Raw genomic sequence first — 13,697 nt, 5'->3', positions numbered from 1 at the left:
TTTTCTCTAACCATTTCTTTAGATTGTTGGCAACCTTCTGTACTATCGCTACATGAACCCTGCCATAGTTGCTCCTGATGGCTTTGATATAATTGATATAACAGCTGGGGGCCAGATACACCCTGACCAGAGGAGGAACCTAGGCTGTGTGGCAAAAGTCCTCCAGCATGCTGCTTCTAACAAACTCTTTGAAGGAGAAAGTGAACATCTGTCATCCATGAACACTTACCTCTCACAGACCTACCAGAAGTTCAGGTATGCAAAGCCCTCACAAATACCTACAGAGTAAGCTTTCTCCTCTAGGATCAGTAAGGGAGGTGGACTACTCGTTGACAGGAATTTCCTGTTCATGGTTAAAAATGATATGGCAAAGAGAAATGCTCACTGAAAAGGAAACTGGAGCAGTAGTAACAGGTTGTATTTTAGCTTGTGGATTAACTTGAGATCTCTGCTGTCTTGGTTGAAGCTCCTTACTGTAAACATAGACTGAGTACAGGCTGAGGTGACTCATTATCCAGCAGAATCAATATCTGCTTTGATTTAGGAGGACATCTGACAGTTTCGTCTGAGGAACACAAGAAGTTGCAGGTTTTATTTTTGTTCTCTCATTTTTGCTGACAGATTCTATACAGATTTCATTCTTTTATCTTGAAGTCATTGGAAACTAACTGCATGTTTCCCTTCATTCTGGAACACAAGTTCTTTGGGGTTATTGCCCATTTTTGGGGGTGACTGCTATTACTGTGTGGTGTTGCTGAGTTTTACAACAAACTTGCACTCGGAGTTTCTGTCTCTAGTGTCTGCCCAAATGAAAGCAATTCCTCTGTTCATATAATGGGTTTCCTTGGAGACGTCAACCATGGACACAGACATAACTCAACTTAGTAATTTTAATTAAGTATTTAAGGGCACAACATAAATATGGAGAAGCTATAAGCTAGAAAGTGTTACAGCTAGAATACCAAATGCTAATACAAGAGCAGTACTCTAGTCAGCCCTTGAGTGCTACAAAAGGAAGAATCCCTCTCCTAATTGCACTAACTTAAATATCTGTATGCCTGCACTCTGTACTTTAACTAAGCCCTTCTTAGACAGCAATGGTGGCTGCCCTCAGCTGCCTCATCCCCTTTGGGACAAAATTAGCAATGTTACCTATGCTAAAAGCTATTAAGCATGTCTAGATTGTTTACTCTGCATTTATGAACTTAGGCAGACATTTATCCACACTCTTCCTAAGCCTTTGAGGTCACCTACCTCCACAACTCCTCCTGTAGCAGTATTTAGAAGTTTGCTACCCAATGGTTAAAATTAAAATTTTTATTTTCTGCTGTTTCATTGCATACCCTATCGGTCATTATTTTTTGGATTTGATTAATGAATTCTGCACCCATCCCATGCAATACCACTGTGATTTTGTACAGCTTGATTTGTAGTCCCCAGCTTTTCCTCTCCAAAGCGAAGAATTCCAGCCCATGGTTCTTTTGGTTTTTCTTTTTTCGAGGCTTTCTAGTGTTTTGGGATTTTTGTAATTATTCTTTTCCAATACTTTAAAGGGGTTGTGGAGCTGAAACATTATCGTCTTCAACACCACAGGGCTGTCACAATGTGGCTCCAATGGGAGCAAACCCATAGGCATCATCCAAAACCCTGCTTTTCCCAACTGCCCCATTTCACATCTTCTCACTTCAGAAAACAAAGTGGTTCTCTGACAGGAGGACCCTGCTGGCTCTTGGTTGTCTGTGCACATCCCTGAAGAAGTCAGTAGCTTGGAGAGACAGCAGTTGTTGTTTTGGAAAGCAGGACTCAGTACTCCATGTATGCACTAGTCATATTGAAGTAACACTTCAACCACACTCTGTGTTTTTTCCTCTCAGGATTCTTATATTTATAAACAATACTACATTTTCTCTCATTTTGAGCAGCTCATTTTCTGCCTGACAGCAATGTAAACATTTGTGGGACAAATGGGAATTTTGTGTATCTATTTCAACCAATTCCTTCTCAGCACACCTCACACTGCAAAGTGCTTTCATAGAGTAAGAGAGAAATCCTTTTATAACTTCTAGGGCATTAAACAGATATTTCTCTAAGTCCTTCAAATTCACCAAGTTTTCACTCCTTGTTTAATAAGGAGGGGAATAAACCAAACTCCTTTTAAACAGTCTTCCACCAGCTACCCAGGAAAGAGAACACTTCATCATTTGTATTGATGTGTTGCCTTCAGAAGGCTCCTTAAAACATTGAGGGTAGATTGCAGGTTATAAGAGAAACATAATGTGTGTCAAAGACTTGACTGTGGCTTTTTTATACAGGCTAAATAAAGTGAATTTATAAGGGACAATTACTGAAGTCTTTCTTATTTTCTCTTAGGAATTTTTTTCAAGCAGCATGTGATGTTCCTGAACCAGAGGAGAAATTCAATATTGATGAATATTCTGATATGGTGACCCTTAGCAAGCCTGTCATCTATATCTCCATTGAAGAAATTATCAATACCCATTCAGTAAGTCAGTGAAAACAGACTAGTCAATGGACTATAGCATACAGATTATCAAATATTTGCAGCTAACACTCTCTGAGGAAAGCCTACTTTTCATTCTTACTTTTAAAGTAATTTCTTCATCTCTGAAATATTCTCAAGATGAGTATTAGTTTTTTTTTCCTAGAAAAAATGCAAATACTGCTTTCATGCAAAAGCATAATCTTGAATAATTACCAGTATGTAACACTTACTGATGAGGGAAAAGAGCAATTATGTTCTGGTCTCATGTGATATTTTTAACTTTAAAACTATTTTCTGTCTTGGGTAAGAAAGTGAAAGCAGTTTGAAGAGCCTTTGGGAACAGAAATTATATACTGTGGATCTGGCATTCATATCATATGACTTGTTGGAAGCACATGCAAACATGTGAGTTAGAAAAACTGATGCTGCAGTATCATGCCTGTTCTTACTGTGGGTAAAGAATAGAGTAACTGCAGTCTGAAGTATGACTTCATAGGGTGTAAGTTAGATGTTTACCACATGTTCCTTCTAAAACTGGGTTTCTACTATCGGTTTCCTGACTTGCAATATATCCTGTGTGTCCCCCCGCCCAAGTTAAAAAAAAAAAAGCCCAGAACAACATTCCCCCATCAAAAAAAAAAAAAAATGCCCACAAACTCCAGAAAGAACCTCTCTCAAATACTGCCAGATATGGAAAAGGTAGAATACCCAGTTCACAGCAGGCCACACCATAAGTTAGTTTTATTCAAGTGAAAACTAATACCCTAATCTGCTAAAAACAAACTTTCTGGTTTGTCTTTGTGCCTGTTCTTTTAATTTTTAAAGTGATAGACCTATGCCTGCACACAATGACCAGAAGTTATATGTGAACATTAGTGCTGATCAAATACTCCTTTTAGTGAGTCCAATGACTGGCATAACATGTCTCTTAAGTGCAGTGGGTGCTGCAGAGATGGTTCCTCACTTAGAAAATATAGTCCTTTCTGAAAGGTATCACCAACACTGTTGAAAGCTATTGGAATGGATATACAGAAAATAGGTGCCTTTCTATGGATCACCAACACTGTCTTTATTTCTCTGCGTGGTAAGGCTGCAGCACCAAAATGCTCTGCTTGGGATTATCATCCTTTATTCTGTGACAATTAGGACTTCAGTAAGTCCTATTTGCTAATCTTCTGCTCAGCCATGACATTTAGCACCCCAGAGACAATTGCTGGAGGAGAAAGACAAGCTGTTTTACAGCAAGGGCAACTCTGAACTCCAGCCCAGAATCCAGGGCGCTTCCTGGCCATGGGAAGGTCCTCTGTAATCCTGATCATGCTAGGTCTGTGTTTTTCAACATTGAGTTCCCAGATTTATTTTCACATTTAAAGATACCAGGAAAGCTTTCTCTGGATGATGATTTCACTCACATTTGTTTACAGCTGCTTTTGGAACACCAGGATGCCATTGCCACTGAGACTAATGACCTGCTGAATGAATTGCTGGAAGGTCTGGGACCTGTTCCTGATATAGAATCTTTCCTTGGTATGCTTTTTTTGTCTTCATGGGTAACTTCATTCTAGGGGCAGAATTAAACAGAGGCTTGACTTAAATACTCTTGTGTCTCTCAGAGCAATAGCTTCTGCTTCTGTTTTCTACAGAACTCTTTTCCAAACATTTATTGTAGCATTGCACCTTATGTTTGAACCTTTTCTAACTACAATATTCATTTTAAAAATTAACATGTGATTCAAAATTCAAACATTTGTAATATTTTGAATGATCCAGATAGGAATGTGCAGATAGGAAACAAGTGTTTTTTTAACAATCTGGTCTCAAGATTTGCTAGTGTTGGGTAGACACTCAGAAAAAGTATACTGATCCTAAAATCAGCCTTTTTTAGTTTCAATGCTTAATTATCCAAATAAAAATTACTTCTTTTAAATTAAGAAAATTTCTTAGAAAGTAATACATTTGACTGATACTTAATTTGCATTTTTTGTAGAAAACTGTTTAGAAAGTAGCTATGAGTCGTGGATAACACCAACATTCAAGTTGAATGAATTCAAGCCTGATAACATAGCTGCTACTCTTCCATTTCTTTACAATCACTGCATGTTAAGATAAAGGATGTAGTGTTGTTTATATTATCCTTTAAAAAGACAATATGAAAGTCCTTTGCACATCAAGAGCCTGAAAAGAAAGGATTGGTGCAAATTGGTTTCCAAAATATTGTAACCAGGCTTATAAATAGCTAAGTTATGGTTTTGATTGTTCAATGTTGAAAAAAAGACTGCCTCTAGGTGGAATGAATAGAGGTGCTATATAATAAGCTTAATATTTCTGATTATTAACAGTGATTAATCTAGGTAATTGTTTGCTTCATGTAATGAGTCATGGGAAAATTGGAAAACTTGGAGTAAAATATGCTTCCTTTTAGGGGAAGGAGCTGTTGATCCCAATGACCCCAACAGGGAAAGCACACTGAATCAACTTGCAAAAACAGAGATTTCACTGTCTCTAACAAGCAAATACGAGTTACGAGAAGGTGAAGATCAGGATCTCAAAAGTCTGATGATAAAGTATGTTTTGCTCAAACATTTATATTCTGGCAGCGCTTTTTGTTTGTTTGTTTCTTTCTTTGTTTTTCAACATTGCTTTTTAAACATTTGACCTTCCTAAGTACATTTCTGAGGTGCTGAGTGCATTCAGTTTTCAAAAGCCAGTCTGTGTTATGTGCTACTCAAACTTTTCCAAAACTCAGAAGAACCGTCAGTTTTTCCAGAAAAATAAATATATTCCCATCTGTGTTTTGGAGCATGACTGTATCATTATCTAACCTAGGAAGTGCTTTTTCATGAAGCTGTAAAAGCACTCTGCTTTAAAATGCCACGGCCTTGGGAAAGCAGAGATGAAAAGTCTAGACCTATAGGGGTCAAACAGTATTACCATGTCCTTTCCTCCCCCTCAAAAATAAACACTTTCCTGATACGTTGTCATCAGCCATTTGAAAAGAGTGTAACTGTTACTTCAGCAGGAATTGTGCATGCTGCTTGCTTTTATCTAGGAAAGAAAATTTGGTTTATTCTGTCTGGTGAACAAATTGAAAAATGGCTATGGGGATACTCTGGAATACACGTTATTTTATGGTAAAAATTAGTCATATAACAGCACTTAGTTTCACACTATTGGCACCCATCTTTTGAGGTTATTTCAAGCTATCCAGAAAAGGGATTGACCTGCTTAAGATCCTAGTACAATCTGAGGAGGGGGGAGAACAAGATGCTGCTCTCCTCTATTACCGTGTTTATACCCCACATGCGTGAAGGCAGAAGCTCATATTAAAAGGGAAAGGCAGCACCAATAACCAATAAGGTGGGCAATAACTCGGAAGGATGACATGAGCTGTAATTCAAATCTGATCTATTAGGCTGTTTTGGTTTGTTTTATTTAATCTGAAATAATTCTGGATTTGTTCAATGGCGTGAAATTTTACTTCTGATGAAGTAACTGTATCTAGGTAGACTACCACTTTAAGCCATTAAGTTTTATCATAGAAATTTTGACAATATTTAGTCATTTTCTTTGGAAACTTAAAACTGCATCTTTAATTTTCTGTTAAGAATAATGAGCTATTTTAGTAATCCTGTCCTCTCAATTAATAGAATTCTGTAGCAGGATGTTCTTGGAAGCATTATGAATGAATAAGCAGCAGGAATGAGATAAATTCTTACCAAGAAAAGAACTGGTTAACATATCAGGGTGTAGCAGCTTCCGTTTTACAGCAAGGAAATGCTTGTCTGTTGCTGCTAGAGAAATATCTGTCCTTAAGTGGTTTGTGTAAATTGCACTGCATCAAATGTTAAATTCCTTCAAAGTTTAGAAGTTCTGAGTGCATTTTGACTTTATTCAGTAAATATGACCTTTAATGGAATGATGAGTAGCCCAGGCTTTTCAAAAGTTACATTTCTGTCTGCTGTTTTGTCATGACCACAATTAAAATCCACATGTGAGTTGTTGCTTGTATTTTTATTCAAAGTAACAGCTTAACTGTGCTAGTTGGTTATCTGTTTTCTAAAATAAAAGGAGGGAAGCTTACATGTATTTCTCTACTCAGACTGTGTGGAAACCAGATACTCAGTATAACTTAACAATACTCTTAAGGGAAGCTATGAAACATAGAAACCTAAAAAGCAAATTTTAACAAGAATCCATAATAAAGGGGGAGTTTGCTACTTTTATGGTTAAAGAAATGACATGTACAAGTGATCAAGTGATAACTGTTTTGTAATATCCATAAATCTTTTTCAAAAGGACCAAAAGACTCATTGTGGATGTGATACGAACACAACCAGGGGATACACTCTTAGAAATATTAGAAACACCAGCCACTGCACAACAGGTAAGTGTTACATTGTGTCTGAATAGGGAAAGAAGTATTTTACCACAGATATTTGAAAGCCTTAACAGATCTCTTGACAGCTTTCTCCATCACATTATAATAATGAAATTGTTTGTTGATGGTTACAGACTATTCAGATTTACAGTCTTCAAATCATGAAACTTGTATAGTTGTTTGGTTTTTGGTTTTTTTTACTTTATAATTGGAAATAGCTTCAGACAGAAATAAAACAAAAGTCTTGATGAGAGCTAGACTAAATTAGAATATTTTTTCTTTACATTTTTAGTCAACATAGTCTTTTCTCTCCTATTATAGTACAATCAAATAGTCTTTCTACTCTATCTTTTCTTTCCCCCCTCATTAAATTCAGTATTGTAACTCAAGTTCCCTGACCCTTTAGTTTATTTACTTAATCTACTCAAGCAAATATCAGGGAACGACTGCTATCCTTAGTATGGGAATTGAGTGGGAAGAGCTCACACTTGAAGTCCTTCCTGTAGACACTGACACACAAACTACATTTTAATAATGTGCAGATTTTAATTAACCTCAGTGTGTGCATATGTAGGAAACACTTGTGAGATCTGGACAGTATTCCCACAACCCAGTGAAGTCACTGAGCCTGGCTGAACTGGATATTTTGATTAATTCAAATGTATGCCTAGGTCTTGTCACTACATACCTAAGGTATGTCCAAAGGCGTAGTAAATAGGGTACTTTGAGACCAAGTGGTAACAGGACATAAAGCCTGCACCCTGACTCTTAATAATCTCCTCTGAGAATTCAATATACTTGAACACTTAACAGTTATCAAAATCTGGAAAATAACTGTTCTGAATGTTTTTTTTCCTCCCCTCAGGAATCCGAGAACTTGAAACTTGTAGAAAAACGTGCCATCTTAGATTCCAAAACTCCAGAGAAAATGAAGCACAATCAATCTGTTTTTGAAGATGGGCAGCTACCAATAGAACAAAAGAAAAGGAAAATTCAGAGAAATCTCCGGACACTGGAACAAGCAGGACTAGTGTCCTCAGCAACTAAGTACCAAGAAATTATAAATGAGATTGCTAAGGTAAACAAAATGTTTCCCTGTGTATTGATGTTTTTTTAGCATCTAGCCCAAATCCATTCCAATTAGAGAAGTAAAATACATATTTTTCAGGGAATGTTATCCTAAACTATTGAAGTGTCCGCAGATGAAGCAAATTGTTTTAGTTTCCTGGCAAAATAAGTGAAAGACAGTACATTCCTGCATAACTGTCTGAACTGAATGCCATAAAACTGGAACCTTTGTTATCTGAATCTGATATTGAATTTGATGCTGATGGTGATTTAACTCCCCCCTTATAATGTTTCAGTGTAACTTCGTATATTTCACCAGTAATTGGAATTGCTCAGTGGCATTTCAATTAAGAATGGCTGTGGTCTTGATAAGGTTTCAAATGACTTAAACCCCTATGAAATATTACCTGATTGGTATTAACACTGATCTGCTGTGGTTGGGCAGGGACACAAGAAGAAAAGTGGGCCAATGTGGTGCCCATCCTGACACTGAAAAAGCACAGGGACTATTCTCAACATATCCTATTCCACACACACAGCCCATAGAAATCATAGTATATTGAACTATCTTTATCACAACCAGGACAAATTCCTTATGAGTTGTGGGTCTGTTAGGCCCTGTAGGGCACAGCAAAGATCAATGTAACACCACGTGTACTTATAATTAGCAATGGGATTGCCATATAAACAACCTGTGGTACTCCCTACAGTCACTGTTCTTGTAAGAACTATCATGATGGTTTTGTGCTTTCTCTCAGTAATTAAGTCAGATTTTGTAATTACAAATTGGAATGGTAATGAACTGAGTCTTTTTAAAATTTTAAATTAATAAAACAATTACATTAATAAATTTATTTAGGATATCCGGAATCAAAGAAGATACAGACATCATCGAAAAGCTGAATTGGTGAAACTCCAGCAGACATTGAATGCACTTAACTCCAAGACAGCATTTTATGAGGAACAAATTAATTACTACAACACCTATATAAAAACTTGCTTAGACAACTTAACAAGAAAGTGAGTTGAGTCTTTCCTTCTTTAAATGTGTCTTTTGTCTATTTTATCAAGAGGGAGAGCATCTGTTAATCTGTAGTTTAAAGTTTTGATTCCAACAGATTGACAATCTACAAAAGGTCCATGAGAGCTGTAAACTGCATCAGCATCTCAAAATTAAAATCTTGCATTTATTTAAGAGTGCTTTTGAGTAAGAAAAGTCTGAATTGTATAGATATTTTCATCACATTTAATTGGTGTTACTTTGAGATCCATTTGCATGCTTGGAGGTCATGAAGCTTTGGGAAGTAATTATTGGTTTCTTCCTTCTTTAAAATGTTTGGGGTTTGTCTTTAGAATGGAAAAGGGGGAAATAAATGCCTAAACAGTTTTACCTTTTAGGTATGATACTGTTAATTGAAAGCAATCCCCCCACCAATGCTACCAAAGTGTCAAAATGAAAACATTTTACTGACATGAATAGGAACTTTCCTAATTTCCTATTCATTGATCCAAAAATTAACTCTAATTACAGAGTATTTACCATTTACGTCACCTTAAGCTTACAAATCGCTATTTTAAACTGTGGATTGTGGACTCTTTAGGATCAGAATTGCATTTCACAATAGAATTAAAAGAAGCACTAAAAGATGATCCAAAATCATTGGCAAGATATTTAGATGATTCACTGTGTGCTAAAAATTCCTCTAACTCTTAGATTTTTTGGGCTGTTAAATATTGTGAAGTTAAATATGGATAGAAGAGTAGCTGAAGTATTAAGGATCTGACAAACACACCAAAAGCCAGTTTTCTTGATCTCTTTCCAGAAATTCACGGAGGTCAATTAAATTAGATGGAAAAGAGGAGGCAAAGGGAAGCAAAAAGCTGAAACAGACCTCACTAAAGTACACAGCTGCAAGACTGCATGAAAAAGGCGTCATCCTAGAAATTGAAGATCTTCAAACCAATCAGTAAGTGCAGTACAAAACAATTCTGAGCCTTTTCTAATCAACAGTTTCTGAAGGGGCCTGGATTTTGATAAGAGATCTTAACAATTTCCTGTGCCACAGTTAAAATTACCTCAGACTTGTGATTTCAGAAGGATGCTACAGTCTAATTGTCGTAATTAATTTTTTCAATTTGTACCTTGCTCAATGACTACCTTGGGAAAATATTTTAACAAGCCAGCCCTAGCACCATCACACACAGACAAGTGCAAGTTTGGCACCAGACTTACTATTAATGGTCACTGTGGAGGCAGGCCAGCCTGCCAAGGCTTCCCCTTTGAGGAATGAAGCTCCTGGGGGAGCTGTGATAAGCTTATCGAGACACCCCTTAGATGAGACCTTCCTCTCTTGTCATGGTGAGCTATCCCACCATACTTGGTGACTATGCTGATCCTTTGTAACCCCTGGTACCACCCTGGTTTTCCCCCATAAAACCCTGGCCTCTGCCCAGTTCAGCAGGGAGCTGCTGTCCCTGTCTACCCTTCTCAGAGCTGCTGGACAATAAAGCCATCTCTGTGGAATCGCCACACGACACTCCTGTCTCTCTATCTCTGAGCTGACCTGGAATAACCTCACGGGCAGAGCTGAAATCACTGAACTGAAATCACTTGCAGCCACAGGCTGCCCCTTGCAGAGGTTACCCAGAGGCCAGGGATCACCAGAGACCCTCTGAAGGCTCTCTCATGGGACTGCTCTCTCTGGGAAAGTCGTGGCTTCCCAGGTCGGACCAATGGACCTGGCCTGGATCACTACAGACCACATTTTTAAGCAGTTGTAGCAATTTTTTTTCATATACTGACCAGTCACTTTCAAATAACTTAGTAAACCCCAGGTTTTCTGCTCTTCCTCATTATAGCAGGGTATATATAGTATGTCCTAGTTTAACATCCCTTTGTAGTCTTCCATTTTGAGGCTGTGGTAGTGAAAGTCTTCTATTCTTTGCACCTTCCCGTTCACCTTCTGCATGGAAAAGTTTTTTTTGGCGGGCTGGGAGGTTTTTTGCTTGTTTTTTGGATTTTTTTCCAAGTGGATTCCTCAGGTAGAGGAAGTCAGATGAGGCAAGTACATATCTGAAAGGAGACACTTGGGCATGGCAGAAGTAAAATCTGGCTGTCCTGTTTCTATCCACTGGATGTTTGATCTGATTCGTTCACTGAACTTCCCAAAGCCTTTGGTTTTTTGTGTGTGTTTTGTTTTGTTGAGTTTTTTGTTTGTCAGTTTGGTTTTGGTTGGTGGGTTGGGTTTTTTTTGTTTGGTAGGTCTTTTTGGGTTGTTTTCTGGGGGGGATTGTTTCTCCAATACAAAAGATTTTAGAATTCAGTATGTATTTCATACTACCAGTAGAACAGAAAATCTCTAAGACACTGCATGGAGTGAAGTACAGGGAGGGATAGAGTGATTCTTTTGACACCAATAACACTGCTAGTGGTCAAAGTTCTGTGTTCTGCAGGCTTTTTCTCCAAAATTGTTGCTGGATTATATGAAATTGCACAGCCTATGTACTCAACTACCTTTCTCATTTCAAGGTTTAAGAACGTGATGTTTGATATCACACCTGGAGAAGAAGTGGGTGACTTTGAAATCAAAGCAAAATTTTTAGGAGTTGAGATGGAAAAAGTGCAGCTCCACTTCCAGGTTTGAATTTTGTTACTTTGCTATATAGCTGCTGTTGCATTTCCTGTAACTACAAACCTTTCCAGTATTTTTTTCACGTGGTTGCATGAACCAGTCAATCAGTACAGAGCAGCAGTTTGTGTGGATAATAACTACATAAATTCTACAGGACACCGGGCATGGGCATTGAATTAATGTTTATCTTGGGGCAACTACATGAAATCAATCACCACATTAGTTCAGTGGCAAGCAGGAAATACTAAAAGAAAATGGAAATACACATAAAACAGTATTTCTTCTGGTTTGCTGTTATTGACCATCTGCAGCTTAGGATTGTAATGTTTTCTATGTGTACCCAAACTGTTGCTTGCAATTGTTTAAGTTATGAAGAACCTGGAGCTGGTGATGTTTTATCACATCTTGTTACTGTAAGGTATGTTGTTAGACAGACGTTAATGATTTTTTTTTCTCATTTCAGGATTTGCTTCAGATGCAGTATGAAGGTGTGGCTGTAATGAAAATGTTTGATAAAGCTAAAGTGAATGTGAATTTGCTCATATTCTTGTTGAATAAGAAGTTCTATGGAAAATGAGTACTTTCAGATATCATGAGCTTCATCAATCAGTGGGAAGTCTATTCAGTATTTTTTTGCTTATAAACATTTGATGCTTGTTAACTTTTAAAAACACACCCTAAAACACCAAATGCTCAGAAGAATGTACGCAGTGCCTTGTCAGCATTGATAACAAAACAGAAAACCAAGAAAATGATTTATTTAAACAGTTCCAGATTTCATTGGTGTTGGTACTTTCAAATCAAAATATTCTTTAGGACATACAGCTATTGCGTAGATTTTAAGGTAGGCAGAAATTGAATTTAGTTAAATATATAAACCTCCTCCTATTGAAACATTTTAAAATTACCTCAGATACATAATATAGTTGATACTAGACTTTAAGTATTTACCAAAAGAAAACCTAATTTGTTTCTAAGGGATAGTTTGAACAAATATTTAGTTACATACTAGGCCTATTTTGTGGCAGTTGTCAATTGCAAAGCAAACTTATTGTGCAATTCAAAAAATTTTATAGGTAATTTTAAAGCGACAATAACGACTTTCTTCAAAAAAATGTATTTTGCGATTCATTCCTACTAAATGCACTACTGCCTCGTGCAAAATGACGTTTTCTACTTTCACAGCCTTTGGAGTGGTATTGGGGAAATCTGAATAGCGAACAGTTGTTCAGTTTGAAGTATTTGAATACCTAAATTGTGCCTGTCTGTCTTTTTTTTTTTTTTTTTTTTGTAAGAAAATAAATGCAATAAAATCAGTATTTAGATTGGTTTTTTAAAATATTCTTTGGAGATTGTTCTATGTAAAATAAACATTACCTAATTAAACTGGCTTGGTCCCTAAATTTTATTTCAAGGAATTACTAAAGCTTAGATCTAGATGGTAATTGAAAAAATTTCTTTCAGTGTGTTTATAAAAGTGCATGTAATTAAGCCTGACTGTCCTCAGTACATCTGGGGAAAGCTTCTTAGGATTCTGCTTAGGAATTATCACTTACACCTACAGAGCAAAAGTTTGTGACATAGGTCATGTGACCAACAGAAAATACTTCCTTCTCTCACTTTTCTTGTGACAAGCTCTTCAAAAGATAGTGAGACATTCTGGAATGAATTAAAAAGGCAAATATTAAATAAGTATTGACTCTGCTAAGGGAATAGAACATTGCTAAGTCAGTGGCAGATATATGGACTACAAGCTCAGCTGATATACTAACTGATCTGTGGTGTTACACAAGCTGAAAAAATTATTGCATTTGCCAGAGATAGTAATTTACGCATGACATTAAATTTGAACGCATGACTACTTTAAAACAGTTAATATCCCTAATTAAAGGATTAAAAAATGACATTGTCGTTCTAATTGGGAATGGCGGGAAAGAACGACACAGACTCTCGAGGGAGTCAGAACAAGAGGATCCTTTAGTTTATTGCTTGCAGGCCTGCTTTATAGACAGATACGTGGAAAGTACAGAAAGGAAACTCTTATTGGTTAGTAAACTGCTACATTACCATCATTGGTCAGTGGGGCTCACCACCCCCCTGACTTTCTCCTGCAAGG

General features: G+C 37.0%; 1 protein-coding gene across 7 annotated transcripts in view; it reads left to right on the top strand.

The window, feature by feature from the left end:
- IQGAP2 (IQ motif containing GTPase activating protein 2) overlaps nucleotides 1-12,885 on the top strand; it is a 125,016-nt gene extending 112,131 nt beyond the window's left edge. For 6 of the 7 annotated variants that reach the window (XM_015653561.3, XM_015653559.3, XM_015653564.3 and 3 more), the window contains 10 exons: nucleotides 23-255; nucleotides 2,371-2,503; nucleotides 3,928-4,030; nucleotides 4,926-5,067; nucleotides 6,800-6,887; nucleotides 7,747-7,959; nucleotides 8,809-8,969; nucleotides 9,773-9,916; nucleotides 11,479-11,587; nucleotides 12,045-12,885. In XM_015653561.3, coding sequence (XP_015509047.1) covers nucleotides 23-255; nucleotides 2,371-2,503; nucleotides 3,928-4,030; nucleotides 4,926-5,067; nucleotides 6,800-6,887; nucleotides 7,747-7,959; nucleotides 8,809-8,969; nucleotides 9,773-9,916; nucleotides 11,479-11,587; nucleotides 12,045-12,158 — 1,440 coding nt within the window. In that variant the 3' untranslated portion in view covers nucleotides 12,159-12,885. Of the gene's footprint in view, nucleotides 1-22; nucleotides 256-2,370; nucleotides 2,504-3,927; nucleotides 4,031-4,925; nucleotides 5,068-6,799; nucleotides 6,888-7,746; nucleotides 7,960-8,808; nucleotides 8,974-9,772; nucleotides 9,917-11,478; nucleotides 11,588-12,044 lie in introns of those variants that run through there. The other variant, XM_015653562.2, reaches the window with a different exon arrangement.
- Nucleotides 12,886-13,697: the final 812 nt, after the last annotated feature.

This window comes from Parus major, chromosome Z, assembly GCF_001522545.3.
Source record: "Parus major isolate Abel chromosome Z, Parus_major1.1, whole genome shotgun sequence".
Lineage (NCBI taxonomy): Eukaryota > Metazoa > Chordata > Aves > Passeriformes > Paridae > Parus > Parus major.
Note: the sequence above shows the minus strand (reverse complement) of the source record. Positions and strands in the feature narration are given on the sequence as shown.